At 45.4% G+C, this 25,461-nt stretch overlaps 1 protein-coding gene across 1 annotated transcript in view; it reads left to right on the top strand.

The window, feature by feature from the left end:
- The first annotated feature begins 24,746 nt into the window (after positions 1-24,746).
- ANKRD10 (ankyrin repeat domain 10) overlaps positions 24,747-25,461 on the top strand; it is a 35,890-nt gene continuing 35,175 nt past the window's right edge. The window contains exon 1 of the mRNA XM_080662059.1: positions 24,747-25,251. Coding sequence (XP_080518185.1) covers positions 25,042-25,251 — 210 coding nt within the window. The 5' untranslated portion in view covers positions 24,747-25,041. The remainder of the gene's footprint in view (positions 25,252-25,461) is intronic.

Genomic DNA, 25,461 nt, shown 5'->3' on the forward strand with positions numbered 1-25,461 from the left:
TAAATATTTGAATTGTATTGTATGTGAATAATCTCAAGACAGTTTGGCATTTGTGCAGGGATAGACACATGCAGAAATGGAACAGAATAGACAAGCCAGATATAGACTCATATAAATATTTTTGACAAATATGCAAAAGCAATTCAGTGAAGGAAAGAAAGCTTTTTCAATGAATGGTGCTGGAACAAACTGGACATCCATATACAAAAAAATTGAAACTTGACCTAAATCTCATATATTTCAAAATGAATCATAGATTTAATTAGAAAATAGAAAACTATAAATCTTTCAAAAGAAAACACATAAGAAAAATTTCAAAACCTAAAAGTATGTGAATAGTAATTAAACATGATATCAAAAGCAAAAAGGATAAGTTGTACATCATCAATTTTTTTGTATAATTCAAACACTTTTGGGCTATGATGTACCCTGTTAGGATGATTAAAAGAAATGCTATGGACTAGGAGAAAATATTTTCAAAATAAATACTTGAGAAAAGTCTTATATCTAGTATACATTATTTTAATAGTCTTTTTTTATTTCTTTATTGATTAAGGTATTACATAATGTGTCCTTATTCCCCCACTACCCCCCACTTCCCATTCATGCCCCCATCCCCCTGTTGTCTGTGTCAATTGATTAGGCTTATATGCATGCATATAAGTCCTTTGGTTGATCTCTCCCCATTACCCCCACTGTCCCCTACCTTCCCTGAGGTTTGACATTCTGATTGATGTTTCTCTGTGTCTGAATCTATTTTTGTTCATCAGTTTATGTTGTTCATTATATTCCACAAATGAGTGAGATCATGTGGTATTTATCTTTCTCTGCCTGGCTTATTTCACTTAGCATAATGCTCTCCATCTCCATCCATGTTGTTGCAAATGGTAAGAACTCCTTCTTTTTTACTGCAGCGTAGTATTCCATTGTGTAGATGTACCACAGTTTTTTAATCCACTCATCTGCTGATGGGCACTTAGGCTGTTTCCAAATCTTAGCTATGGTGAATTGTGCTGCTATGAACATAGGGGTGCATATATTCTTTCTGATTCGTGTTTCTAGTTTCTTGGGATATATTCCTAGAAGTGGCATCACTGGGTCAAATGGGAGTTCCATTTTTAGTTTTTTGAGGAAACTCCATACTGTTCTCCACAGTGGCTGCACCAGTCTGCATTCCCACCAGCAGTGCATGAGGGTTCCTTTTTCTCCGCATCCTCACCAGCACTTGTCATTTGCTGACTTGTTGATAGCCATTCTGATAGGTGTGAGATGGTACCGCATTGTTGTTTTGATTTGCATATCTCTGATGATTAGTGACTTTGAGCAGGTTTTCATATGTCTCTTGGCCTTCCTTCTGTCTTCTTTCGAAAAGTGTCTATTTAGATCAGTTGCCCATTTTTTGATTGGGTTGTTTATCTTCTTTTTGTTAAGCTGCATGAGTTCCCTGTAAATCTTGGAGAGTAAACCCTTATCGTTGATATCATTGGCAAATATGTTCTCCCATGCAGTGGGCTTTCTTGTTGTTTTATTGATGGTTTCCTTTGCTGTGCAAAAGCTTTTTATTTTGATGTAGTCCCATTTGTTTATTTTCTCTTTAGTTTCCATTGCCCTAGGAGCAGTATCAGTGAAGAAATTGCTTTGGCATATGTCAGAGATTTTTCTGCCTATGGATTCCTCTAGTATTTTTATCATTTCCCATCATATGTTTAAGTCCTTGATCCATTTTGAGTTTATTTTTGTGTATGGTGTAAGTTGGTGGTCTAGTTTCATTTTTTTGCATGTATCTGTCCAATTTTCCCAACACCATTTATTGAAGAGAGTGTCTTGTCTCCATTGTATGTTCATACCTCCTTTGTCAAATATTAATTGAGCATAGTGATTTGGGTCGATGTCTGGGTTCTCTATTCTATTCCATTGATCTGTATGTCTGTTCTTGTGCCAATACCAGGCAGTTTTGAGAACAGTGGCTTTGTAATACAGCTTGATATCTGGTATTGAGATACCACCTACTTTGTTCTTCTTTCTCAGGATTGCTATAGCTATTCGGGGTCTTTTTTTATTCCAGATGAATTTTTGGAAAGTTCGTTCTAGGTCTGTGAAATATGCCATTGGTATTTTAATGGGGAGTGCATTGAATCTATAGATTGCTTTGGGTAGTATGGACATTTTGATGATGTTGATTCTACCAATCCATGAACATGGTATGTTCTTCCATCTGTTTATGTCTTCCTCTATCTCTTTTTTCAGTGTCGTGTAGTTTTCCGCATATAGGTCTTTTATCTCCTTAGTTAAGTTTATTCCTAGGTATCTTAATTTTTTTGGTGCGATGGTAAATGGGATTGCTTTTTTAGTCTCTCTTTCTGTAAGTTCATTATTGGTGTATAGAAATGCCATACATTTCTTGGCGTTAATTTTGTATCCTGCTACATTGCCGAATTCATTTATTAAGTCTAATAATTTTTTCATGGAGTCTTCAGGGTTTTCTATGTACAGTATCATGTCATCTGCAAATAAGGACAGTTTTACTTCTTCTTTTCCAGTTTGGATGCCTTTTATTTCTTCTTCTTGTCTGATCACAATGGCTAGTACTTCCAGCACTATGTTGAACAGGAGTAGTGAGAGTGGGCACCCCTATCTTGTTCCTGTTCTTAGGGGAAATGGTTTTAGTTTTTGCCCATTGAGTATGATGTTGGCTGTGGGTTTGTCATATATGGCTTTTATTATGTTGAGTTATGATCCTTCTATTCCCACCTTGCTGAGAGTTTTTATCAAGAAAGGGTGTTGGATTTTGTCAAAAGCTTTTTCTGCATCAATTGATATGACTATGTGATTTTTGTTTCTCAATTTGTTTATGTGATATATCACATTTATTGACTTGTGGATATTGTACCATCCTTGCATCCCCAGGATAAATCCTACTTGGTCGTGGTGTATGATCTTTCTGATGTAGTGCTGGATCCGATTTGCTAAAATTTTGTTGAGGATTTTGGCATCTATGTTCATGAGGGATATTGGCCTGTAATTCTCTTTCATTGTGTTGTCTTTATCTGGCTTTGGTATTAGGGTGATGCTGGCTGCATAGAAGGAGCTTGGAAGTGTTCCTTCCTCTTGAGTTTTCTGGAATAGTCTGAGGAGGATAGGTTTTAGTTCTTCCTTGAATGTTTGGTAAAACTCCCTGTGAAGCCGTATGGCCCCGGGCTTTTGTTTGCTGGAAGCTTTTTGATAACTGCTTCAATTTCTTCCATAGTTATCAGCCTATTGAGATTTTTAGTATCTTCCTGAGTAAGTTTTGGAAGGTTGTATTTTTCTAGGAATGTGTCCATTTCCTCCAGGTTGTCTAGTTTGTTAGAATAGAGTTGTTCATAGTATTTTTTAATAATCCTTTATATTTCTGTAGGGTCTGCTGTTATTTCTCCTCTTTCATTTCTGATTTTGTTTATTTGGGTCCTCTCTCTTTGCTTCTTGGTGAGCCTGGCTAGAGGTTCATCAATCTTGTTTATCCTTTCAAAGTACCAGCTCTTGATTTCATTGATCTTTTGTATTGTTTCTTTGGTCTCTATGTCGTTTATCTCTGCTCTGATCTTTATTATTTCCTTCCTTCTGCTCACTGTGGGCTTTTCTTTTTTTTTTTTTTTATTAAATAAATCTTTATTCAGATTATTACAATTATTTCTCCTTTTTTCCCCCATAGCTCCCCTCCACCCATTTCCCACCCCACCTTCTGCCCTTACCTACCCCCCACTGTCCTCATCCATAGGTGTATGATTTTTGTCCAGTCTCTTTATGAACCCCCCCATACCCCTTTCCCCCTGAGAATTATCAGTCCACTCCCTTTCTATGCCCCTGATTCTATTATATTCACCAGATTATTCTGTTCCTCAGGTTTTTAATTTACTTGATTTTTAGGTTCACTTGTTGATAGATATGTATTTGTTGTTCATAATTTTTATCTTTCCTTTTTTCTTCTTCCTCTTCTTTAAGAATACCTTTCAGCATTTCATATAATACTGGTTTGGTGGTGATGAACTCCTTTAGCTTTTTCTTGTCTGTGAAACTCTTTATCTGCCCTTCAATTCTGAATGATAGCTTTGCTGGGTAGAGTAATCTTGGTTGTAGGTTCTTGCTACTCATCACATTGAAAATTTCTTGCCACTCCCGTCTGGCCTGCATAGTTTCTGTTGAAAAGTCAGCTGACAGTCGTATGGGTGCTCCCTTGTAGGTAACTAACTGTTTTTCTCTTGCTGCTTTTAATATTCTCTCTTTGTCTTTTGCTCTTGGCATTTTAATTATGATGTGTCTTGGTGTAGTCCTCTTTGGATTCCTTTTGTTTGGGGTTCTGTGGGCTTCCTGGACTTGTAAGTCTATTTCTTTCACCAGGTGGGGGAAGTTTTCGGTCATTATTTCTTCAAATAGGTTTTCAGTATCTTGCTCTCTCTCTTCTTCTGGCACCCCCATAATTCTGATGTTGGTACGCTTGAAGTTGTCCCAGAGTCTTCTTAGATTATCTTCAACTTTTTGGATTTTTTTTTTTGCTTTTTGCTTTTTCGGTTGAGTGTTTTTTGCTTCTTTGTATTTCAATTCTTTGACTTGATTTTTGTGTTCCTCTTGTCTGTTTTTGGGTCTCTGTATAATATTTTTTATTTCAGTCAGTGTATGTTTAATTTCTAGTTGGTCCTTTTTCATCTCTTCGAGGGTCTCGTTATATTTATCGGCCTTTTCTAGGATATTCTTAAAAAGCCTTATAACCGTGGTTTTGAATTCTATGTCCAGTCGTTTGTTTTCCTCCATTTCTTTTGTTTGTGATCTGATTCTTAGACGCCGCATTTTCACTGCTTCCCTGAGTTGGTAGATTTGTGTGCTAGGTTTCCAATTTGGCCTAGTGGGTCTGCCTCCCCAGTTAACCTGAGGTGGACACTCTTGGTGCACCCCTTTGTGGACTGTGTGTACAGCCTTGTTGTAATTAAGTCTTGATTGTTGTTGGTGTAACTGGGAAGAATTGACCTCCAGGCCAGTTGGCTGTAAGGATCAGCTGTGTCTATGCTGGGAGAAGTCCGGTGCTGGAGACAGCCTTATAGGATTAGACTTGCCAAATTGCAATAGCCTCTGTGCTCAGCTTGGATGGGGTGGAGTCTCAGTCTTGGCTTCCCGTCAGCCTTGCCCTTGCGCGCACGTGTGTGCCTTCAGTCCTCTGCCTTCCCGGCTCCCGATTCTCCGCCCGAGAGTCCAGACTCCCCCCACAAGAGCGTGGGTCCCCAGGGGCTCGCCTGGATCTGGGGTTCACTGCAGTCAGAACTGGGGCTCAGTGCCGTCAGGAGCCTCTCACTCCCTTCCACTAGGGAAAGCCTGTGGCAACCTCCGCAGCCTTTGTGCTCACTGGCGCGCGCGGACTTTCAGTCCTCCGCCTTCCCCGGCTCCTGAGTCTCTGCCCGAGAGTCCAGACTCCCCCCACAAGAGCGTGGGTCCCCAGGGGCTCGCCTGGAACTGGGGTTCACTGCAGTCAGAACTGGGGCTCACTTCAGTCAGAACTGAGGTTCAGTGCCATCAGGAGCCTCTCACTCCCTTCCGCTAGGGAATGCCTGTGGCAGCCTCCGCAGCCTTTGTGCGCACTGGCGCGAGCGGACTTTCAGTCCTCCGCCTTCCCCAGCTCCTGAGTCTCCGCCCGAGAGTCCAGACTCCCCCCACAAGAGCGTGGGTCCCCAGGGGCTCGCCCGGAACAGGGTTTCAGTGCAGTCAGAACCGGGGTTCAGTTCGGTCGGGGGCTCCCTTCCCCCTTCCGCCAGAGAAAGTCAGCCAGGCTCTCAGCCGCCCTTCCTCTCTGCGCGCACAAAGACCCTTTGCCGTACCTCCAATTCTCTGTGAGCTTTTCTCTATCCTTCTAGTTGTAGAATTTTCACTCAGTCAGCTTTCCTGCGGTTCTGGATGGTGTCCGTTCTGTCTTTTAGTTGTAGTTTTAAAATTGTTGTGCGAGGCAGCAGTTTAGGTGTTTACCTATGCCGCCATCTTGGTTTTCCCTGTGGGCTTTTCTTGTTGCTCTCTTTCTAATTCTTTGAGTTGTTGAGTTAGATGATTTATTACCATTTTTTCTTGTTTTTTGAGGTAGGCCTGTAGAGCTATAAACTTCCCTCTCAGGACTGCTTTCATTGTGTCCCAGAGTATTTGCATTGTTGTGTTTTTATTGTCATTAGTCTCCAGGATGTTTTTAATTTCTTCTTTGATGTCATTGATAACCCAATCATTGTTTAATAGCCTGCTATTCAGCTTCCAAGTGTTTGAATTTTTTGGAATGTTTTTATCGTAGTTTATTTCTAATATTATGCCACTGTGGTCTGAGAAAATGCTTGATATAATTTCAATCTTTTTTTTTCCCCCACTACCACAAATTATGCAGTCGAGTTTCCCACATTTGGGGAAATCGCAGGGGTCAGCACATCCGGAGTGCAATGGATAAGCCTTGCCCTGGGAAAATCACCTTCGTGATCATGGTATCTCCCCTGCCAGGTAAGTATCAATCTTTTTGAATTTGGGGAGACTTTGTTTGTGAACCAATATGTGGTCTATTTTTGAAAATGTCCCATGTGCACTTGAGAAGAACGTATATTCCATGGCTTTGGGGTGAAATGCTCTGAAGATGTCAATTAGGTCCATCTGATCTAGTGAGTCATTTAGAATTGCTGTTTCTTTGCTGATTTTTTGTCCAGAGGATTTATCCAGTGATGTCAGTGGTGTATTAAAGTCCCCTACTATTATTGTATTGTTGTCAGTCTCTCCCTTGATATCTTCCAGCAGTTTGTTTATGTATTTGGGTGCTCCTGCATTGGGTGCATATATGTTTATCAGGGTTTTATCCTCTTGTTGTATAGATCCCTTTATTATTATGAAGTGGCCTTCCTTATCTCTTGTTATGGTCTTTACTTTGAAGTCTATTTTGTCAGAAATAAGTACTGCTACCCCAGCTTTTTTTTCATTTCCATTTGCCTGAAAGATGTTTTTCCATCACTTCACTTTCAGTCTGATGAGTCCCTTTTTCTGAGGTGGGTCTCTTGTAGACAGCATATATATGGGTCGTGTTTTTTTCATCCATTCAGCCACTCGATGTATTTTGATTGGAGCATAAATCCGTTTACGTTTAAAGTTATTATTGAAAGGTACTTATTTGTAGCCATTTTTATTTTTTGTGTCTCTGTTCCTTTTTACCCTTTTATTTCTTCTTTTTGCACCAGTCCCTTTAGCATTTCTTGCATTGCTGGCTTGGTAGTGATAAACTCCCTTAGCATTTTTTTGTCTGCGAAGCTCCTTATTTCCCCTTCAATTTTGAATGATAACCTTGCTGGATAGAGTATTCTTGGATTCAGCCCCTTGGTTTGCATCACTTTGTAAATTTTCTTCCATTCTTTTCTGGCCTGATGTGTTTCTGTTGAGAAATCATTTGATAATCTAATGGGCGCTCCCTTGTATGTAACTTTCTGTCTCTCTCTTGCAGCCTTTAAGATTCTCTCTTTGTCCTGAATATTTGCCATTGTAATTATGATGTGTCTTCGTGTGGGTCTTTTCGAGTTCATCCTGTTTGGGACTCTCTGTACTTGTGTGACATTTTTCTTTGCCACATCAGGGAAGTGCTCTGACATTATTTCTTGAAATAGGTCTTCTAACCCTTGTTCCTCTTCCTGTTGTTCTGGCACCCCTATTATTCGTATGTTGCTTCGTTTCATGTTGTCCCATATCTCCCTTAGGCTCTCCTCCTGTCTTTTAATTTTTTTCTCCAGTTGCAGTTCAGTTTGGCTGTGTTTTGCTTCCCTGTCTTCTAGTTCACTAATTCGGTCCTCCGCTTCTCCTAGTCTACTGTTGAAACTTTCCATGGTGTTTTTTATTGCATCTATATCACTCTTCATTTATTCTTGATTCTTACATAAGTTGTTGATTTTTTCATCCATTTCTTCTTGATTCTTACATAAGGTGTTGATTTTTCTTCTATCTGGTTTATGAACTCTATAACCCCTATTCTGAATTCTTTTTCTGACATATTGCATGCCTCTGTTTCACTTAGCTGCTTTTCTGGCGATTCCTCCTTTTCTGTACTTTGGTGGTATATTTGTCTACCCATTTTTGGTCTCACCGACTGATCTAGATGTCGAGCTGTGCAGGGGCTGCTCCTTGGTGGCAGTGGCTTCTCTGGCTGTGGTTGCTCCTCGGGTGGTCACGGTAGCAGCTGCTTCTCAGTTGGCAGTGGCTCCTCTGGTGGGTGCTGTTTGCAGCAGTGGTGCCTCCTATGGCTGGTGGGGGAGGCTGCTTGTATAGCTGCTGTTCCTTGGACGGGGGTGGGCTGATTATGAGGTTGCTGCTCCTCGGATGGGGATGGGTTGCTTGTGTCCACTGCTCCTTGGACAGGGGCCAGCTGCTCACGTGGCTGCTGCTCCTCGGGCAGGGGCGGACTGCTCGCGTGGCTGCTGTTCTATAGATGGGGGCTTGCTGCGTGCTGCTGCTGTTCCTCAGATGAGACCGGCTATTCGCGATGCTGCTGCTCCTTGGACAGGGGCAGGTTGCTTGCAGGGCTGTTGCTCTTTGTACGGGTGCGGGTTGCTCGTGCAGCTGCTTCTCCTCAGACGAGGGGCGGTCTGCTCATGCGACTGCTGCTCCTCGCGTGGGAGTGAGCTGCTCGTGCTGTTGATGCTCCTCGGACAGGGACGGGCCGCTCACCTGGCTCCTTCTCGTCAGACAGGTGCAGGCTGCATGTGGGTGCTGCTCCTCGGACCAGTGCGGACTGCACAGGGCTGCTGCTCCTTGGATGTGAGCAGTCTGCTTATGTGGCTGCTGCTCCTCAGATGCAGGGAGGCTACTCGTGTGGCTGCTGCTCCTCAGAAGGGCATGGGCTGCTCACACAGCTGCTGCTCCTCGGATGTGGGTGGGCTGCTCACACAGCTGCTGCTCCTCAGATGTGGGCCGGCGGCTTGCACGTCTGTTGCTCCTCAGAAGGGGGTGGGCTGCTCACACAGGTGCTGCTCCTCAGATGGGGGCAGGCAGTTCATGCGGCTGCTGCTCCTCGGAAAGGGATGGTCTACTCACACAGCTGCTGCTCCTCGGAAGGGGGAAGGCTGCCTGCACAGCTACTGCTCCTTGGAAGGCGGCTGGCTGCTTGTGCGGCACAGCTTCTGCTCTTTGGACAGGTGCAGGGTGTGGGCTGCACGCAGCTGCTGCTCCTCAGAGGGGGGCTGGCTGCGAGGGGCTGCCGCTCCTCGGTAGTGGGTGGGATGCTCAAGAAGCTGCTGCTCCTCAGATGGGGCGAGCTGCTCGTGTGGTTGCTGATCCTCAGACGGGGGAACTGGCTGCTCACACAGCTGCTGCTCCTTGGACAGGGGAAGGCCACGTGAAGCTGCTGCTCTTAGCCTGTGGTGGGTTGCTCGTGGGGCTGCTGCTCCTTGGACAGGAGTGGGCTGCTCACATGTCTGGTGTTCACATGGTTGCAGTGCCCTGGGCTAAAGCGTTGGGCCAGTCAGAGGGGAGCCTGCTTCCAAACTCACAGGAGCCTGCGCCCAGGGTGGCTGGAGCCTCGTTGACCATGGGATCACAGCCTAGGTAGCATGTCCCTGGCAGGGGTGGCTGTAGAGTCCCAGGTCTTATCTGAGGGCACTCTGGGTGGAGTTGAGGCTGGGAACCCAGTTACAGCAGCTCTCCCCTTCAAAAAGGCTAGGCCTCTAAGGACAAGCTGGCCTCCCAGTTCTGTTTGCAATGGTAGCAGAAGCTGCCTAGTTAGGCAAGCCTGATTAGCCTGCCCCTGAAGGTTCTGTGGAATCTAACTGTGCCTCACTCACTCTCACACACACATACACACACACACACGCACCCCACCTGACCACACGCTCCTCTTTTACTCCCTCACTCACGCATGCTCTTTTCCTCACTGCTGCATTCTTCCTGCCTCTATAGTTGGGTCTGGGGTGTTATTGACCTGTTCATGGATGGAGTTTCCTCTCCAGGTGTCTGGTTATGTGGCTTGCTCTCAAGCCTCTTGGCCAGACTGGATAAAATTCACCACAAGAAGGCACAACACAGAGGGAACTAAGCACAAATGTACTCACAACACCAATAACCCCAATAAAAGTGACCACCTGAGAAAAGAGAGATAGGGCAGAGACAAGAGAGCACAAATGCTATCAAAGGGAGAAAAAGATAAGGAATAAAAGACAAAGGAATAAAAAGGAGAATATATATATATATATATATATATATATATATATATATAGCACCACAGAACCAATAGATAAACCAAAAAACAAACAAACAAAACAAAAAAAAACAAACAAACAAAAAAACCACACACCCAGCAAAGAGGATTGGGGCAGAATCTGTAGAGGCTGAGCTTATATAGTGAAAATAAGATTAAGAATTGGATGAATATGGGGAGGACCTCAATTTAGTATTGAGAAAGTAGAAAGTGAATAAGTGGATGAGAAGAAAGAGAATGAGAAGAAAAAATAATAAATTTACAAAAAAAATTGATTTCAAAAATGGAATAAAAAATTAAAAATAGCAAATAAAAAATAGTGATGGAAAAATAATGTGAAAAGAAATAGAAAAAAAGCAACAAACAAAAATAGGAAAACAAAGAGGAAAAGAAGAAAAAAGGGAAAAAAGGGATAATAAAAAAAATAAAAATAAAAGTGAAAAAAGTGGAGTGTCATTCTTTCGGTTGGCTTATGATTCCAGTCGTCTATACTGTACTGTTTCTCAGTTTCCAGTTGCTGGGGCTAAATATTTCTCTTTAGGCCAGTTCCTATGTCCTCAGGGAGTATTCAGATTCCTTGTATTATTCAGGGTGGGATCTGGGTGTGGCTTTATTGGTTGCCTGGAGACTGGAGGGAGGGGCTATCTCTCAAGAGAAAATGGTGATTGGGGCTTAGATATGACTCAGCACCAGACTCGCTACCACCTCTCCTGGACCGCCGCCTACTCTCCCCAGATTCCACAAGTCCACACCTTCTCCTGCACCTCAGCCACGGGTAAGTGTCTGTATCCAAAAGGTCCTATGAACTAGGTTCAGTGGAGAAAGGCACAGGCCCCAGCGCAAGGAGGGACTGCATCTCTGCAAGCTCCTCTCTTGCCGGCACTGCTCGGTCCGGCCAGCCCTTCAGGGCTGCCTCTGAGCTCAGATCCAAAATCCAGACTCCAAGGTCCAAATCCCCTACCTCCTGCAGTCCCGTGGTCCCTTTTTTTCACAGTCAGACACTTCACCTGTCCTCAGGGACGTGCCCTGTAGTTTCTCCCTGACCCTCTGCGCACAGAGGTCTGGCAGACTCTCTTGCCTAGATCCTTGATTTCACCTTTATCCAGGGGACCTCTGCCCTTCCCGGCTGCAAACTGTCTCACCAGCTGCGTCTCCTTTGCCAATACAGGCCGAATTCCACTCATTTCAGCTGCTCACTCTATTTGCTCCAGGACAAGGATCAGGACACGTCCGTCTATTCCGATGCCATTTTGTCTCTCCTCTTAATAGTCTTTTGATGCTTAACTTAGCTATGCCTCTCTGACTTACTAGAATCTAAAATACATCAGTACTTTTACTACTGTATAGTCAATGCAAAGGCAATAAGATAGTTAATTCTTATGCTCTTTTTTTCTACATTTTCCATCCTTTTTCCTTTTGGGGCTCTAATCTGAATGTGACAAATTTGAAAAAAGAACCCCTGCCCCTTGTGGCTGCCCTTCGCCTGGTGCATGATGTGACAAGCTGTGGGAGCTGGGACAAGCCCCCAGCTGTGTCCTCGGACAGAGCCTTCTTGGGTATGAGGCCCAAATCAGAGTTCAGTGGGGACTGGTTAGTCTTGGCAAGGAGGTGAAGGAATTCCATCTTCTGAATAATTAGTAAAGGAGGAGAGGATGAAGATACAAGACTCGAGGTGAAGAGGGTTTGGAGTCTGATGTGGAATTCCAGGGGTATGGTCTCTGCTACTCTGCCCCGTCCCTGTTCTTTGCAGAACAGAGGCAGATGCTCCTCTCATTCCAAATCAGACTTAGTGGATTTCATGGTATGAAGCTGCATCTGCATCTTAATTTTTCAAATTAAAATATGTAATCATGACTTTATTGTGTGGTGGCTTCTGGGTACAAGGGGCATAGTTTGTTTGCCCACCTCATAGGTTTTTATACAGCATGTTCTTGGTGATAATCCTAACTGCTAGGTAATTTCAGTTATTTCCTTTCTGCTTCTAAAACAAGTTAGAATTTTTTATTTTCCAAGAGGTTACTTTTGTCTATTGTTATTTTTAAATTTTATTATGGATATAGATCACCTAATATTTTGGGGAACGGGAGTTACTGGTGATTGTTGAGATTTCCTTCTGGCAAACAGTATTTTAAAGTGTGTTATAAAGCTCCAGGGTATAAAACAGTATGGCACAGGAGTAGACAGAATGTCACTGGAATGGAATAAGGTGTCCAGAAATTTTGATAGTCATGATGTTCTATATATGACAAAGAATCATTTTAGATTTGTATGGGAGGTTTAGGGACAATGGGTGAACTACTGGGAAAACATTGTTAGAGATTTAACATACTCACACAGGAATACAAACTGATATGAGTTAAATATTTAAATATCAAGAATACAAACATTACAATGGCTGAAAGTAAAATAAGGGAATTGTACCAGTCTGGGTCCAGTCAGTAATTTAAACAAGAGAACTTTAATATAAAGAACTAGAGGCTCTGGTGCACGAATTCTTGCACCAGTGGGGTTCCTCAGCCTGGCCTGCCAGGGATCAGTGACCTCCATGCCACCGCAGCCCGTCCTTACTTGCCAGCTCATGGGGCTCCAGCCCACTGTCCATGTTGATCCCGCACAGCACAAAGTAGTGCGCCACTGCTTGGGGCGTTCAGGGGGAGTGTCTGCGGGAGAAGCTTCTCCCGCTGCAGCTGTGCTCGCCAGCCCTGCGTCTGGTGCCCGTCTGTCAGCTGAGTGGCACTCCCACTGTGGGAGCACATTGACCACCAGGGGGAAGCTCCTGCATTGAGCATCTACCCCCTGGTGGTCAGTGCCCATCGTAGCTACTTGTCGACCGGTCAACCGATCATTTAGGCTTTTATATACGTAGATTATTAAGTGTGATAGGAATGGAATGGTAAGGATGGAGAGAGGACACTGAAGATTACCCCAGGGCTGAGAGAGAGTGTACAGGGAGGACAAACTTGGAAGGGGTCCTGGCCCTAAGACCAGTGTCTAGGCTCCATGGAAAAGGTCTTCCTACACACCATTGGGCGGTAGAAAAATTGCAGTCAGAGCTGGTTCCTAGTCTGCATCACCATCAGACATCACAGAAGGCACAAAAAAGAGAACAAGCACAGCATTCCTGGACCAGGAGAAGAAGGTGCCATCCTCCTGCCCTGTTCCTCCACCATCCCCTACTTTTGAAGTTCAACACTGTGCCTAATGCCAAGGAGAAATGCTTAGAGCATCTGGTCCATTATGGTGGAGTGAATACCAAAGCTGAAGCTAAAATCCAATAGATTGATAAGTGGCACAGAAATATTTTCATAACTTTAGTGTACTTTTCTTAGCCTGACTCCGAGGACAGAAACTATAAAGAAAAATATGAGGCCAGACTTGACTGCATAAAATAGAGAATCTTGGCAAAGTAAAAGGCTCCATTAAAATAGTTAAAACAACTCTTTGTGATATAACAGAGTTATATTTTAAACATGAATGGCTCTTATAAATTAACATTTACAAATAAGCAAAGTCTACCAGTTGACATCTCAAGGATGTTTATATGGAAACATAACACACATAGAGAAAGATGCTCAGTAGCAGTCTCATTAATAATTTTACAAGTGTAGGTTTAAAAGGGCATATGGCAGGTGCTTGATAAATATTTGTTAAATGAATCATTTTTGCATATCAGATTTCTTAAATTGAAAAATATGACTAATGTCCAGTATTTTACCACGGTGTGTAGAAACAGAAGCTCTCAAACATTATTGATGGGAATATAAATTAGCCCAAATTTTCTGAGTGGCAACTTGGAAATGTATGAAAAGCCATTAAAATATGCATACATGGCTGGAGTGGCTCAGTGGTTGAGCATTGACATATGAACCAGGAGGCCACAGTTCATGTCCCCCGACAAGACACATACCCAGGGTCAGGCTCAACCCCCAGTGTGGGGTGTGCAGGAGGCAGCCAATCAATGATTCTTTCTCATCATTGATGTTTCTCTCTCTCTCCCTCTCCCTTCCTCTCTGAAATCAATAAAAAATATATTTAATAAAAATGCATAAAATTAACCTAGAGATTCTACCTTAGAAAATTGGTCAAGTATGCCAAGAATTACATATAAGTATATTCATTGTATCATTGCTTATAATTGCAAAATAATGCATTCATCTATAAAGAATGTGTAAATAACTTATGCTATAGACACATACTGGCATACATAGCTATTAGAAAGAACAGTAGCTATTTCCATTACCATCATGGAAAGCTGCCTAAACTTTAGTAAGTAATGGCTCTGCTGCAGACAGTGTGTAATATGATTCCATTTTACCTGAAAAAATCGTGGGTAGATTAATGTATAACTATACTTATATTTGTGTGTGTGTGAAAATATATACAACAAATGTGACAGTCTCTGATGTGGAATTACCAGGGGTCACCGTAGATTTGGAATGAAGAGACCAGGGGAGGGCAGTGCCTCCCGGCCACAGGTCAACATGCTGCCACCAGCAGCCCTGTGGACATCAGTGCCTAGGTGGGGCCATTGGTCCTAGAAACAGGACAGGGTCCTGGGGACACTCACAACAGCTGGCATGTACTCTGAGTGGTGTTCCTTTCTGACAACAAGGTCCTTGGAGGCCTTGACCACTGAAATTTAGCCTTCAAGAGAAAGAAAACACCTAACAGCCAGACCTCATACCAGGAAAAGCTGGTAACTGAAATTTTTATAAACTGCTTTGTGGCAGGGTAAATAACAAAGGTGCTTTGCAGAACGCTTAATAAGCTGCATCTTCACAATCTAAAAATCCTGTACACACCCACAGTCTCATCTGACCCTGACAAGGGCCACTTAGCAGGAAGTGGGTAATTTTTGTCTTCCTTTAGTGAATGAGGAGACTAAGCTAGAGAGGCTGAGAGATGTTCCCTCTAGCCAGGGAGACCTGTTAATCTTCCTTCCTAGTACTTAGCCAGCCCAGAGAAATGGAGAAAGGGGGAGAGGTTGGCATAATGAGAGGTGAAAGTAACTGGCTCCGTGCCCTGGGCCACCACTGCGGGAGGGCACTGTGTCTCCATCCCCCCACTTTGGCTGCTTCCCCTCATGCTCCACAATCCTCTACAAAGATCACCCCCATGTTTGAAAGGACCAGGGGTGCAGGATTCTAGTGGGGTTGGATAAAAAGACAAGTGCACATGCGTTTGTCTTCCACGCAGAGACCATCTTGGGACCCGAGTGAGCTCCAACCTCACCCCTTCGTAGCCTCCGTGTTCCTGGCTCACATGATCTCAGTTCTCCTGCATCCACTCAAGAGTAGTTTTGACAACTTAGTTCCTCTTATTTCATCAGATGTTTGAGATTATGTTATCCTTGGTAACAGAGATTCCTGTCAGGCTAAATGCTTGTTTCTGGAATGTACTTAAGGAATGAATTCCACAGTGGGAATTTCAGGAAGGGTGAGGAACACGTGATCAATTTCAATCGCTCCAGGTCCCTGGGTCTGGTCCAATGAGCATGGTTAGCTGCCTCTGCTTGAGGCCCGTGGCTCTGTGTGGAGGGAAGTCGGCCTCGGGATGGCAGCGTGGGGATTTCCTGGCCAGCTCTGTGGAGGAAGGTCACCAACTCTGCCTAGAGGGACCGCTGAGCACACTTTAATAATAGTGATGACTCACGAGGGACTATTCTCTCCGGTAATAACATTGGGAAATTAAGGAATAGGCTGAAACATTTGAAAGCACTTCTTGGTTGCCAAGTTAGAGGTCAAGGGCTCAGGAGACCACATGTGGTGATCCTCAGCAGGACCCTCCTCAGGAGCAGCCCCAACCCTGGCTGCCTGTCTTCAGGATAGCAGGTACCAGACCAGCCTATTTCCTTTTTTTCTTCACACCTTTCTACCCTCCATCCCCAAGTATTCCACTACTAGAGGCCACTGGTGGGTCCCTTAGCATGGCCTGCGGGGATCGGGCCGAAACCAGCAGTCCAACATCCCCCGAGGGACGTAGTAGTGTGCGAAGCGGCAGGTGGCCGGGGAGGAGCCCACGCCTGGGCCAGGCGCCACACCACGGCAGCTCATCCCGGCCCCCACTGCACCTGCCGCTCGACTGTGGTCTCTGCACGCCCATCCTAGGGCAATACCCATGACCGAGAAGCAGCTGCAAGCTTGCGCCCAGTCAGTCCTGATGCCAGTCCGATCTGGTCTGGATGGGGGAGAGGTGCACAGGGGGTGTGTCCGTGGGAGAGGCTCACGCCACAGTAGCTGCTCTCACTAGCTGTGAGCCCGGCATCTGGCTAGCGGCACTTCTGCTGTGGGAGCGCACTGACTACCAGGGGGCAATTCCTGCGTTGAGCGTCTGCCCCCTGGTGGTCAGTGTGCATCAATAGCGACCGGTTGAACGGTCACTTAGGCTTTTATATATATAGATTACAAGTATTGAGTGGAGCATAGGTCCTTTTGGTTTTAAGAGCATTTGTGCTTGTGAAATTATAAGAAATACATATATTGGCCTTTGTCCCCAGTTTCTGGCAGAGCTCCTAAAACCCTTGTCATTTCCAAAGTGATAAGACACTAGGAACATCTCTTATTTCAAATCTCCACACATTTGGTGACCAGAAGTGTTCTTTGTGAAGGTAAAGGAGACACACAGGGAAGAAACACACAGCAGGGAAGAACAGGGGTTTTGCCGACATAGGAAGGGAAAAAATTGAGTCCCCCCGACCCCATTATAGTGCTAATCGCTTTTTAAACAAGATATAAGTAAGACACAGGACAATCAGTAAGATTCCAGAATCTTCATGTTCTTTATTACCAAATCCCCTTTCTGTAAAGGACAACTGATCTGTGTTTCAGCCTGCAACTTCATGTCAGTCAACAAATTTGTACTGAGGGTTTAATATGGATGGGGCACTGTCCTCGTGCAAGGGACACAGTGATAATGGAGAGAGAGACAGAGACAGAGACTGAGAGATAGAGAGGGACAGAGGCACAGAGGGAGGAACAGAGACAGTGAGGGAGAGATGGAGTCAGAGAGGAAGAGACAGAAAGACAGACTGAGATAAGGAGAGATGGAGAGGAAGAGGTGGAGAGAGAGGGAAAGAGACAGAGGGACAGAGACAGTGTGAGAGTGGAAGAGATGGAGAGAAAGACAGAGACAGATGAAGAGAGAGATGGAAACAGAGAAAGACTGAGATGGAGTAAGACAGAGGAGAAATGGAGCAAGAGAGAGAGAGAGAGGCATCTATTCATTATTTTGTTTAACAGAACACCCGATGTGAAGTGGAAAGCACAAGATTTTCAGAGCAAGCTCTCCAAACTGGCTGGTGGCTCCCTTGCAGAGCAGAGAGGCACCCTCTGAAAGACAAGCACCTGTTTTCACATTTAGAGCCTCCAGAAGCAAACTTCTGGCATGTTTCCAATCACCAAGAGATCTAGTAATGTGGAGAGGCAGTCTCAGGGCACGCCTCTTCACTATCTATTTTTATTTATTTCTCTAGAGGCCCGGTGCACAAAATTCATGCACTGGTAGGGTCCCTAGCGGCTGCTGGCTGCCAGCTGGGTACTCCCTCCCTTCCACTGGCCGTCCCTGTCCCTTGGTCAAACTCCTGGACAACTCCCGGTCCAGGGGACAATTTGCATACTACGCTTTTATTATATAGGATTGTTTTTTGTTTTTAAAATTTTATTTCACAACTTAGAGTAAAATTTACTTATTGGGTTTTTAAGTTTTTTCCATTTGGGGGTGACAGGAAACTAAAATTCTAGACATTTGGAAACTGCTCTCAGAAGTGTCTGGAGGGGAACAAAGCTCCTGTTGTTACCAGGGTCGTGGCTTTTGAAAGGAGTCCAAGGAGTCAGGTGCATTCAAAGGTGTCTGAGCAAGGCAGTGAGGGAGCCTCCCCAGCCTTTGGCATCTCTGGATTGAACCAGGACAGGAGGGTGTGTTCGTGTCCTGGTACTGCTATAACAAAGCACCACAAAGAGGCAGCTTGAACAGAAATGTATTCTCGCACTGTCTGCAGGCCAGAAGTCCAATATGAAGGTGACCCCAGGTTGGCTCCTCCTGAGGATGATGGAGATCCTGTCCCAGGCCTTCCACACTTGGGCATTTGTTAGCTTCTGCTGCATCACCCTGATCTCCGACTTCATCATCCCAGGGTGTTCTCCCTGTGCGTGCACCTGTGCCCAATGTTCCACTTTTATAAGGACACCAGTCACATTATTACCATAGTTAGCTAATTACTGATGGAAAAGGAAACAAAGGAAGAGTAAGACATTGTTGAGCATATTCAGCAAGGAAGCATATGCCTATTTGCTTTACCAGGAAGTTTCAGCTTCAAATCCCAAGGAAATTGCATCACTGTCCCTCCAAGGGGATTAACCCACTCTTTTCCCCCCTCAGGATTAGGGGGGAGGGGGTGGAAGCACGAGAAAGTACTTAACCATAGAGTCTTGCCAGTCCAACCAGGGAAAGGGATTGTCAGGGGGTGGACCCCAATGCAAGCCCATGAAAGCCTGTGAAGTTGATTGGTTATTTTGAAGCTCCTGGTTATAATCCCGGGAGACAAAGAGCAAAGAGCGTTCTCTCTCTCTCCCTCTGTGACCCTCACTAGCCCTGTTCGTTTGCATTCTCTCCCACCTGGGAGCACTGGACCAAGCAGGTCTAGTGGCCACCTGGGGCCCACAGCTGACTGCAAAGGCTCTCAAGGACTATGAAGCAGTAACTCTGGGTACTGGCTTTTATTTTGGCCCTGCTGAAGACATGGTTAGATGGAGGGAGATGGGACATTGGAAGCTCAAGGGCAGTGTTCACAAACAAATCATCTTGCCATGTCCACATCACAATCTCCTGTGTGGATCCTTGAAATACTTTTCTCACGGTCCCATGGAAGAGCCTGATTTACACCAACAACTTTGTGTTAAAGGCCTGCGCTACACTATGACCTCATCTTAACTAGTTACATGCGCAACAACCCCATTTCCAAATAAAGTCCCATTCTGAGATACTGGGGGTTAAGACATCAACACATGAATTTTGAGGGAACACAGCTCAAGCCAAATCAGAGAGTGTGTACTGGGAATGGGGTAGAAAAAGCATCTGGCTGAGGCAACCTTGATTTAAAGAACTGAGTGGATAGCCTTTCAGGGGCCAGAAGGTAGGCAATTGTAGGTACAGATTTTATTGCCAGGGAAGCAATTTCCAAAGTAAGGTGTGAGTACTGCTAATGGTGGGAGATTTGGAAAGCACTTGAATAAATCGTGTATTTGTTTAAATGGGTAGGGAAGAAAATGTAATCAGCACCGTAACTCATGGATGTTTTGTTAATGGAGGGGATGTGAATAAAGTTGGTAAATTTTAAAAAGTAAACATATTTTATGAAAAATATGAATAGCACAAATCCTACATGGATAAAAATCTACATAGATGTGAAAATTCACATGGAGGTGGTATCTGAATGACCAAAGTTTGGGAAATGGTTTGTGTTCCCCCAAAACTCATAGCAATTTGATGCTATTTGGAGCTGGGCCTTTGAAGGTGATTAGGGTTAGATGAGATCATGATGATGCCCCCATGATGGAATTAGTTCCCTTATAAGAGACATGAGAGAGAGCTCTCCCCCTCCACCAAGTGAGGACATAGCAAGAAGGCAGCCATCTATGAATCAGGAAGAGGCTTCTCACTAGAACCCAACTGTATTGGCACCCTAATCTCTGACTTCCAGCCTCCAGAACAGTGAGAAATACATTTCTGTTGTTTAAGCCAGCAGTCGCCAACTGGTGGTCCGCGGACCACTGGTGGTCCATGAGGTCTGAAAGGTTGGTGACCACTGGTTTGAGGAAATCTTTGGAGCTGTGGTCGCCAACCGGTGGTCCACAAACCACTGGTGGTCTGTGAGGTCCGAAAGGTTGGCGACCGCTGATTTAAGCTAAACAGTCTATGGTATTTTGTTATGGCAGCCTGGACAGACCCAAACACTGTTCTTATGTCCAATTTTAAGCAGATTTGCCTTCTCAAAAGATGGATCTGGCAGCATGGTGGGAGATGGATGGGAGGAGAGGAAAGGCAGATTAGAGAACAGTAAAATTTTGGTCCCACTTTTGGGCCAAGGTGAAGGCACCATCAGAGTTGGATCTACACAGAATCAGTTGTAAGTCAGGTCTGGTTCTCCCTCAGAGCCCCACACCCTCCCCTTACCTGGCACCACAGCAAAGCCCCTCACTGATCCAACACTTTCAGGAATTAAAGACAGCTCCTTAGTTTGGTGTATAACCTGGGACCCTGGCTTCCTCTCCAATCTCATCTTCCACGACACACTGTTCACTATGTCCCAAGCATAATAACAGTTCTCAGAAGAGGCCCACCAGAGTACCAAGTATGTATACACGTCTATGCATTTCTGACTGGGACATTCCTTCAACTGAGCCCTGCCCCACTTGACCAATTCCTCACACAACACGATCCTTTTTAGAAAAACCACAATGCCAATCCTAAACACAGGGTTTTTGTGTTTAGTTTTGATATATTGAATGTGGAGTCTTCCTATTTTCTTTCACGTATTTGAATCCTATCTTCAAGTATCCAAATTTGCTAGGTTCAAGAAAAAATTATTATGCAAACAATTAAAGAAAAAACTTGTTCAATGGCACTTGTTAAGGCATGGTAGGTAGATTTTTACTCAAGTGAGGCCATCACGATTGGTACAGAGACCACTGCAACGGGTAAGACCCCATTATTGCTTGCAGTGGGGGAGATATCTGTTAGGGTTGCCGAAGGAGGAATGCAAGAGGCCAAATGTGGTAAGGGATTATAAATTTATTAGGTCATCTGGAACCTAGGTGGGCTGAGCCTCCAAATGGCACTAGCACCCAGGGATGGGGGAGTCAGAGATTTTAAAGGACTCGAGCTTTTTCTAGGCACAGAATTCTCTGGGCGGGTCCAGATCCTGGGAAGTTCTGGAGGGGAAGGATAATGATCTTAGCAAGTGGAATGTGGTCTAGGTGAAAGGGAATGTTGGTTGTAAAGTGGTCTAAAGCTCAGTTCCCAGGGGAGTGGGTATCTATTCAATTATTTGATCAGTCCTAACAATATCAAACTCAATTTTCAATACACCATGAACAAGTTGGAATGTATAGCCACAACACAAGGTGGGTTGGTATCCATGGATGGAAAATGGTTAAGAGGAAACATTAACTAAACATCAGGGATTCTGGCTAAACCAACCTGACAGGATTCTTGCTGAAGGCAGGCCAGTGTGAGCAAATACCACCTGAGGGTTTTAGGTAATGAGAAACCTGATTAGACAACAAGTGTGATCATAAATGGCGTACAGGGAATTCTAGTTAAACCAACTTAGTATTGTTGCTAAAATTGGATAATACAGAAACAAACTCACAAGTCCATAACTCCAGGCCTAGCTTAAATTCAGGGGGGCCAGAATAGTTTAATCAAAGAGAGAATCTTTGTCACTAATTTATGATTGCTTTGTCAAATAAAATCAAAGGATGTGAGTTATGAATTTTTTTTTCATTTTTCCTAGAACTTTTTAGAAATGAGTCCTAAAGAAAATCAGAAATTGATAAAATTTGTGAGTTGGGCTAAACTTAGGACCAACTAATTGGAACATCAGCATTTGGGAGAACTCAATAGACACTCTTATAATTCTCATATCCACAATTATCATGAGACATATTTTAGGAATTCATCACCAGATACAGGGTGTCCCCAAAAAATGTATAAATACTTTAACACCTGATAGCTCAATTTTGAAAATGAAAAGTGTATTATAATAAACACTCTTTTAAATATTGAATGGGTGTGTATACATTTTGGGGGGACACCCTATATATGTTGTTCTATTTCTCTAAAATTACCTAAATGTGTATCTAGTCCAAGAAACCCTAAAAAAACAGGAAGTCATATTGAGGAAGGATGCACTCTTAGAATGCTATCACTATAACCTATTTTATTTTCCTCTTCATTAAAAATACATTCCAAGGTTAAAAAAATTTAACAGTGGGTTGGAAACTAGGTCTGGATATTATTCTAACCTCTATCACAGGCATGCAGGAACTTTGTCCTTGGGCAAGTTCCTTAGCTTATCTGTGTCTCAGTTTCATCATTTGTAGAATGCCTGGTAAGAAAGTGTAATCCCTCCCTCTCTTTATTATGCATAAGAAGGCATGCTTTTGTCCTTTTGCAAAATGGGATGTCTCTCTCCTAGGAAGTTCAGGAGTCATTATCAGGATGTATACTGTAAACAGATAATTTGATTAATATCAACATATTGCACAAAGAAAGATGATTGAATGCGTAGATCAATCTTGAAATGTGCTTACAGCATATTTCTACCTTTTTCGGTCCAAACCCAAAAGTATTGCTTGAACTACTGAAATACTTTTTTTAAAAAAAATATTTTTATTGATTTCAGAAAGGGAGAGGGAGAGTGATAGAAATATCAATGATGAGACAGAATCATGGATGGGCTGCCTCCTGCATGCCCCACACTGGGGATCAAGCCCACAACCCAGGCATGTGCCCTGACTGGGAATTGAACCATGACCTCCTGGTTCATAGGTCCACGCTCAACCACTAAGCCTCTCCAGCTGGGCCTGAAATACTTTCTTGCTTAACCTAATCCTAATATATAAAAAGCCAGGGTCTGTCACGACAGAAACAACCAGATGGACGACCAAACAGCAGGCTGCGTGGGGCAACCAGGCCGGCAGAGGGGGCAGTTGAGGGCAACCAGGATGGCGAGGGGGGGGCAGTTGGGGGTGACTAGGCCGGCAGGGGGGACAGTAAGGGGCAACCAGGTTGGCGGGGGGGGGGGGGGCAGTTAGGGGTGGCCAGGCCAGCAGAGGGGGGCAGTTGGGGGTGACCAGGCTGGCATAGGAGGCAGTAAGGGGCGACCAGGCCAGCAGGGGTGGCAGTTAGAGGTGACCAGGCCGGCAGAGAAGGGCAGCTGGGGGCGACCAGGCCAGCAGGGGGGCAGCAAGGGGTGACCAGGTCAGCAGGCATGTGTGCAGTTAGGAGCCAGCAGTCCCGGGTTGTGAGAGGGATGTCCAACTGCCAGTTTAGGCCCAATCCCCCTAAACTGGCAGTCAGACATCCCCCAAGGGGTCCCAGATTGGAGAGGGTGCAGGCTGGGCTGAGGGGACCCCGCCCCCTGCACGAATTTCGTACACTAGGCCTCTAAATTATAAATTCCTTGACATCAGACAGATTCTAAATCTAATTCATATTTCCCATTCATTAGTAGTTGCTCACTGAGTTGAAATACTTGCTACTTTTTCTCACTTTATCTAGAGCATTTCCCAATGTGTTTCATTCATTCATTGTTGAATTCAACACATTTGTTGTATAAAGAGATAGCTGTCATTCCTTTTGCTAGGCACTGTTTCTAATTTATTGTTTTATTAACTAATGCTGCAATGTAGTATCTTATGCATCAATATTTTCCCAGATATGTGGTTACCTACTTATAGTTTACTATTATTAAAATTCTGTAAAAGAAAAAAAGAAAAGCAATATACACAAAACAAACTATATCGTTAGAAAAGTACTGTTAAGTAAATATCCATAAACGTTAATAATGGCCCTAACCGGTTTGGCTCAGTAGATGGAGGGTCAGCCTGCGGACTGAAAGGTCCCGGGTTTGATTCTGGTCAAGGGCATGTACCTTGGTTGCAGGCACATCCCCAGGAGGGGGTGTGCAGGAGGCAGCTGATCAATGTTTTTCTCTCATTGATGTTTCAAACTCTCTATCCCTCTCCCTTCCTCTCTGTATAAAAATCAATAAAATATATTTTTTAAAAAGTTAATAATGGTTAACCCTCAATAGTGAAATTATTGATAATTTTCACGTTTTACTCATTATCAGAAAAAAATCTACTTTAAAAAAACAATGGTTCTCAGGCATTGAAAAACAATTTTGTATTTCTTTGCATGTAGCAGTATTTTTCTCATTATTTTTGCTGTCTGTTCTGGAAAACGACCAGCAGGCGCTCTAATTAGGGCAGAAAGCGCGGGAACTTGACCTCCGCTCCCGGACTGGGTCTCAGATCTTAAGCAGCAATGGTCTCCCCCAAAGGAGTAACTGGGCGAACTATGGGCACGCGGCCGAAACCTCCCAGGGACCCTGAATCCCGCTTCCGGAGTCTCAAAACCCCAAACCTGAGACTCCTGGCGCTTTTTATTAAGTGGGACGGGCTTCTCCCCGGAGGCTCCGCGGCTGGGCCGCCCCCGCGGGACGATCCGGACACTGCCGGCCCTGGGGTCTGGGAAGGGGGCGCGGCCAAGAGCCCGTGGGACCAGCCGGACCAGCGGACAACCTCGGCACCGCTCCTCTACCAACCACAGACCCCTAAACCCCTCTACGCCCACCCCCCGCAACTCCCCGCGCGCTCCAGGCGTCATCGCCCCCCCACTCCTCGCAGCCCTAGGCCTCAGCCCCACCCCGGACGCGCCAGGCCCCGCCCCCTCTCCCGGCCCATCCATCGCCGGCGGCTCCACCCCGGCTGCCTCGGAACGGCCTCCAGTCCCGGCCCCTCCCCAAATTCCGACCGCTCTCAGCCTGCCGCCCCAGGCGTCTGCAACATCTCCGGCCCCGCCGGGCTCCACCCCACGGCTCCCGGCCTCCTTCCAGACTTGGTGTTTCCCGGCGCCAGCCAGGGCCCGGCCTCCGCAGGCCCCGCCCCCCGTGCGCGCTGCGCTCGGCAGCCGGCGGGACGCTGCGGCGGCGGCAGCGCTACACTCGCTCCATTGTGCTCGGTCGGCGGCGGCGGCCTCGCAGGTCCTCCCTCGTACGTCCTATCGGCCCGCCAGCGCAAGCTCTTCGGCGACTGACCATGTCGGCAGCGGGAGCGTGCCCGGGCGTCGAAGCGGGCTTCTCTAGTGAGGAGTTGCTGTCGCTCCGCTTCCCGCTGCACCGCGCCTGCCGCGACGGAGACCTGGCCACGCTCTGTTCGCTGCTGCAGCAGACGCCGCGCGCTCACTTAGCCGCCGAGGACTCCTTCTACGGCTGGACACCGGTGCACTGGGCCGCGCACTTCGGCAAGGTGGGCGCGGGCGCTTTAAGGCGCCATTTTCCGCAGCTTTCCAGTGGGGTCGGGGAAGATGGGGGCTGAGCGCTGGGGGCGCGAGGCGTGCCGGGAGCGCGGGGAGGGGCGTGTCGGCCGCAACGACGCCCCTAGGGACGCGGGCGGAAGAGGGCCCGGAGGCGCCCCGAGGGGCCTGGGGCGCTGGTGCGGCCGCGCTAGTTTCAAACG

The sequence above is a fragment of the Plecotus auritus genome (genome assembly GCF_963455305.1).
Source record: "Plecotus auritus genome assembly, chromosome: 3".
Taxonomy (NCBI): domain Eukaryota; kingdom Metazoa; phylum Chordata; class Mammalia; order Chiroptera; family Vespertilionidae; genus Plecotus; species Plecotus auritus.